Source organism: Bos javanicus, chromosome 3, assembly GCF_032452875.1.
Source record: "Bos javanicus breed banteng chromosome 3, ARS-OSU_banteng_1.0, whole genome shotgun sequence".
In the NCBI taxonomy this organism is placed as follows: Eukaryota; Metazoa; Chordata; class Mammalia; order Artiodactyla; family Bovidae; genus Bos; species Bos javanicus.
This window is the reverse complement of record NC_083870.1, coordinates 47,121,640-47,127,639: the sequence shown is the minus strand read 5'-3', so window position 1 is coordinate 47,127,639 and position 6,000 is coordinate 47,121,640. Positions and strand designations below refer to the sequence as shown.

General features: G+C 41.7%; 1 protein-coding gene across 4 annotated transcripts in view; it reads left to right on the top strand.

Moving 5' to 3' along the window:
- The first annotated feature begins 3,372 nt into the window (after window positions 1–3,372).
- Window positions 3,373–6,000, top strand: part of PTBP2 (polypyrimidine tract binding protein 2) — an 85,770-nt gene continuing 83,142 nt past the window's right edge. For 2 of the 4 annotated variants that reach the window (XM_061411121.1, XM_061411119.1), the window contains exons 1-2: window positions 3,420–3,560; window positions 5,230–5,260. In XM_061411121.1, coding sequence (XP_061267105.1) covers window positions 3,553–3,560; window positions 5,230–5,260 — 39 coding nt within the window. In that variant the 5' untranslated portion in view covers window positions 3,420–3,552. Of the gene's footprint in view, window positions 3,561–5,229; window positions 5,261–6,000 lie in introns of all 4 variants that reach the window. The other 2 variants (XM_061411123.1, XM_061411122.1) reach the window with 2 other exon arrangements.

The window sequence follows — 6,000 nt, the reverse complement described above, 5'->3', positions numbered from 1 at the left end:
ACTACTTTGTAATAAAACCTATGTAACTCTGTATGTAATCAATTTATACATTATATATGTGGAGAATATACCAGTAAACTGGTAGGATGGGTTTCCTCAGTAGCTAAAGATATGTGCTTTTTCTGGTTGACAGATTTATTGATATACAATTTACATATTATGAAAATCATCAGTATTAAGTGTATAATTCAATGAATTTTTTTATATTTAGTATATTGTATTGGAGAAGGCAATGGCACCCCACTCCAGTACTCTTGTCTGGAAAATCCCATGGATGGAGGAGCCTGGTAGGCTGTAGTTCATGGGGTCGCTAAGAGTCGGACACGACTGAGTGACTTCACTTTCACTTTTCACTTTCTTGTATTGGAGAAGGAAATGGCAACCCACTCCAGTGTTCTTGCCTGGAGAATCCTAGGGGCTGGGGAGCCTGGTGGGCTGCCGTCTATGGGGTCTCACAGAGTCGGACACGACTGAAGTGACTTAGCAGTAGCAGTAGCAGTATATTGTATAACTATCACCACAATTTACTTTTAGAATATTTCCATTAGTATAAACATACATACTCCCCTGGAATTATCTAATTGATCCTATGATTATTTCCTCTTTTCATAAGAAGAAAAGCAGCATAAAAAAGTTAAAGGAAGTCTTTAGTAATATAGGCAGGAAAGATGTAAAGCTAGGAATAAAATCAGAATATTATGAAAAGATCCTATCTCCTATTTTTATTGCATCAATATTAGACGTCATTTTGACTTACTATACACTGAAATTTAGATTTAATCATTGTTCACATAAGTGTAAATCTCTGTAAAAGGTCAAAACATTTACCACTCAGAGGAGAAAGAACAAATCATTATACTGAAAAAAGATATTGAAATGAAAATAATACTGTACAGGCACTTTAATTTTTATTGCCTTATTTTGTTAGGAAGTCATAAACACTAATATAGTCTTGTCATATATTACAAAGGTTGATCATCTGCTAATGTTGAGATTAATAATCTCCACCATGGTTAACTCATAAAATCACACAAATCTTGATTTGGATGAGGTTTTAGAAATTTATCTATGACATTTCCCCAGATTTATTCCACTAGATATCAGCCAATCTAATTATGTTAGTGATGTGTTTAACCTTTGTGAAAGTCTCTATATAGGTTTATTTATATGAATATTATTGGTGCTAAAAAAATCCAAGGGCCAAAAAATTGCAATCTGTTCCTTCTCAAGTGACTAATAATACTTAGGAACAACAACAACAAAAAAATAGGATGATGATAGCACCCTTTATTCCTTTATTGAGCATTTACTGTATCCCATCAGTGACTTAGAGTTCTGCTTTACATACATTAGGACTTTTAAGGTCAGTCATCTGGGATGAAGGTCTTATTTTTAATCCCATTTTTACTTACAGTAGAGGAAATCGCATTAACATCAGTTAATGAAACTTTTTCCTGGAGAGGTTAATGAACATGTCTAGTGTCACACATCTACTAAATGAAAAGAGCTCTGATTTGAATCCAATCTTTAATCACCATGCTTTTGTGATATAGTTGTTGCATTAGTCTCACTTCTGGTTCTACGTTGTATCACCCTTTTATTTCTCTATTTCACTTTATATATTTTACCTACTACTTTTTGTGTCTTGACTTATAAAGAAACTTAAATTTTTTCTAGAAAGTGATGGGTCTAAATAAGCAAGCACACTGACTATTGTCTGTCCGTAGTCTTGTATTTTATTAGGAGAAAAAAAAAAAGAAAAACACGTTTTTGTGAATATTATAGTTTGGTCTTGGTTAACAGGATAAATTTTGTTTGTTTGTTTTGACACCTAAGGACAGGTTTCCTTTGGTGGAGCAGTTTGTCTTTGCCAAGATAAAACAAGAGCTAATGAATCAACATTGATTGAGTCACTGTGGGGGAATACAGAGAATTATGATAGAGTTCCTGGCCTTTGGAGCTTACATATTTAATTGTTGAGTGAAAATACCTGTTCAAAACCACAAACGTTTGAAGAGTGATTATTAATGGCACTGATAATGGGCCCTCTATGTATCACAAGTTAATGTTAACGGCAAAGGGAAGACAATGTAGGAAGTAATGTGTGTTTTTTTGTTTTTGTTTTTGTTTGTTTTTTAAGAAATTCTAATCCCTGAAGCAAATCAAGAATTCTTAACACTTGAGTGCTCTGAAGAGTTCTATTTGGACCAGAAGTTCTATAAGTTTTGTTCAAGTTAAAAACAATGTAATTTTATGAATCATAAAGTATATTTAGTACAGTGAAATTCCAAATAGTAAATGGATAAGAGATTTGTATGAAGGAGATATCAGAAAACCCAGAGTGGTCATTGAGAGTAATTGGAGAAACAAAGAGAATATTTTTCATTTCCAGGATTAGAGGTGTGCGTATGTGTGTGTTGTGGCTGCGGGGGAAGGATGGAGGATAGAGAAAAGTCGCCCACTGAGCAAATTTTTCAAAAACGGATGCCTTTTCAAACGTTGAGCCTCTGATAAAAACACTTTAAAGGAATTGTCCAATATGCTTTTAAAATTTAAAAGGAAACCAGTGAGAGATATAGAAAAGGGAGTCGATTTGAGTAGCCCATCGTAGTGTTTCCTCCATCTTTAACCAACGGTAAAGATGGAGCTAGTACTTCCATCCCCACTTGCTCTTTCAAGCCTCCAAATGGTAGATCTTACTGTTGGTAGCAGATTTCTTACCAACTTTTTAATACATCTCTCAACCTGTGTTCTTTTCCATCCAGGTATTGTGAGTATTTCCTACAGGTGCAGACTAATCAGCTGAGTGAGGTGAGAATCGTTATCTTCCTCCACTTGGAACTTCAAGCGTCGGGAAGCAAAAGCCGTATGTTTCAATCTCATGTCTACTTGCTTCAGAAGCACAGTTTTCACTAAGCAGTGGTCTTGGTTAATGGGATAAAGTTTCTTTTGGTTTTTGGTTTTGAGAGGATGGAGGGGTCTGTTAATAAACGATGGCATAGTAAAAAAAGAAAAAAGCTATGAAATAGTTTTTTTCTTGGCCCATCTAAGTCGACGGTAGCCAAGTTGGGACCTGCTTTGGAGGGAAAAGTGGAGGAGGTCTTTGGGCAGTCCTGCGGTCCAGGGGACACCCTCCCGAGGTCCAGGGCAGTGGGTGTGGAGGGCTGGGTGCTAGTCCACCCACACGCCCTGAGAGGGCAACAGGGACTTCGAGGAGGAACGTACAATAGAAACCAAGCAAGCCACTCTGCTCAGCAACAGGCCGAGGCCCAGAGCGCAAAGGGCGGAGGGCCCCAGGCGCGCGGCGCCGCGTAGGAGGCCACTGCGGCGGGCGCCCCCTCCCCGCCGTCCCCGCGCCCAGCCGCTCGCCGCCCGCAGCCGGGCGCCGGCGCGCTCGGCTCTTTCCGCCGCCGCCGCTGCCACGCGCTGCCCCGTGCGCTCCGGCACCTTCGGCAATTTCCGTCGGGCTCTAGCCGCCATTTTCTCTCCGCTTGTGTGTCTCGCCGGCTGCGTGGCTCGGTTCTTGTGAGCGAAGCTTTGTTCGGTTCGGCAATGGACGGGTAGGTAACGGGTTTGGCGAGGTGGTGTGTGAGAGGGGAGTGGGGCCCGCCTGTGGCCCCGTCCGGGGTCGGGCAGAAACCCTCTGGCGGCCCCTCCCAGGGCTGGGCTGCCGTTACCCAACCCCCGCCCCATCGCACACACCCCTCCCTGGGCTTCCCCCGGCGGGCTCTGGTCGAGAAAACGGGAAGAAAGCGGACTCGTAGGCTTGGCCGGCATTGGGGCGACGACCCCGGAGAAGCAGCGGGTCTTGGAGGGGCGGCGAGGGATGCGGTGGGGGCCCCAGAATGTCTCGCCCGGCCCTTCCCCCCTCTAGGAGCCATTTCGATCCGTAACCGGGGACCCGGACCCCGGACGAGCGGTTCCGGTGGGAGCGAGTGTAGCGGCCGGAGAGCGAGGCCTACGTTGGGGGGAGGGGGGCGGCTCCCCGCTGAGAGAACAGAGGCCCCCCCCCCTCCCCGGACCCCCTCCCTAGAAGTCCCAGGCCTTCTTGGCCCCGCCTGGCCCGCCCTGGCTGGGGGAGATGCCGGTGGCGGGAGCTCCGGGGAAAGCTAAGTGGGAGCCGCGGGGGAAGGGGGGCGGGGAGGCGTGCGGCGGCGGGAGGAAGGGGGAGGGCAGATGTCACACTCCTTTGTTTTCACTGGAGTCTGCTAGTGGGGGCGGGAGGCTGAAAAATGCCTTTCTGTGCGGCCTAAGAACGTTGAAGGCTTGGCAGAAGGGCCCAGAAATTAAATCATCTCAAAAAACGAAGTGTTTGTGGTGGACATCAGTCACATGGGCAAAGGCTAAGAGCTGTGGCAGAAAGAAGAGCAGATAGTCAACACAGGGCCATCTTTTCAGCTACTTTGACCAGTTTCTGGAAAAACAAAAACAACTCTTAAAAAGCCAGAACCATCTGCACCTTTGAGGCTGGCGATAGAATGCTAAGTGAGGTGAGGCAAAGGCTTCGGGAAATGATACGGGACCAGGGTTTCCCTACACTTAACACTCCACACCTGAAAAGACTCTAATAATTTAACTCATTGTTAAAGGAGGCACCCTTTAGGGCGAAATATAGCCGTATTCAGCCCGTTTGGGAGCATAGGAAAACAGTATCTTTTATTGGAATCAGTGACTGTATTTGAAGGGTCAGAAGTAAAATACGAGGTTTTTTTAAGCATCTGGATTTCGATGTTTTTTAAGGATATCAAGTGCAGATCTAGTAAAAGTTAACAGACTAACGAAATTTGACTCATCCTAGGTGTTCTCTAAAGATTATTTTCTAGATGAAACAAATCCAGATTTCACTGTTTTCCCCAGATCAGCATGGAAATAGATGGCAAAATTTGTATTGAATTTCATGTTTCCTCATCCTATTAAGATTACTAAAGAGTTGAATTAAGTCTTAAATTATTAACCTAAGTGTAGCGGGACATTATGTAGGCTTTGGGGTTTTGTTCTTTTTGCTATTTGAAATTAAAAAAAAAAACACCGAAACTGTGAGTTTCCTCACATGTTTGAAAGTCATTTCTAGAAAGCCAAGTTGATAATGCTCCACCGAACATCTTTGTGTGTGTTTTCCATCTGCATTTTGAGTGGAAGATTTATGATTGATGAACTACCCTAAAAAGTTTCTAACAGTGACCATTTGAATAACTAGAGGTTGAAGCTTTTTGTTTGTTTGTTTTACAGAATTGTCACTGATGTTGCAGTTGGCGTAAAGGTAGGAAAACAGTGTTTAAAACTAAGGAAAGCTGGGTTCCTCGATCTACTGAGTGTATTATCATTAAAGGAAACTTTCTGTTGACTTCTGAAAACTATAATATAGCTTACAAAAATTCCAGTGGAAAGTACTTGTTGAATTTTTAACATTGGTTTATATAAATAGTTTTAACCTAAATAGACAACCATAAATTTTTCTAGAAAAGCAGTCTCTGAGAATAATATTTTAAAGTATGAATGGTGTTCAAGGAATTGAAAAAGCTTATATTCTTGTAAATATAAAACGATAACCCAATTTTCTGAGGGGAACTTATGGTTCTAAATGGACAGATAAAGTGATTTGACCTAAATGATATAATTATAGTAATATAAGATTTTTTTCACTCTGCTTTTCTGTTATGAAGTCTGAGATATTTTCACTAGTAATAAGCTTCATTAGAAATCAGTTTACCCTGATTTTTAAAGAGAATAAAGAAACTTGTTCAGGCAGGCAGCTTCAAATTTGAGTCAGAAGTTATAGAGTTGGTTTGTGCGTCTACTAAAGAAAGTCAGTCCTTACATAGAGATTGTTTAGAATCTTTCGTCACTCACTTTGGCCAGAAAAACTATTCATACTTTAAACCTTAGATCTAGTGTAGAGATGGTTTAGAATCTTTCCTCACTCTCTTTGGCCAGAAAAACTATTCATACTTTAAACCTTAGATCTAGTGCTTAGGCCTTTCATTTCCTTGAATCCTTGTA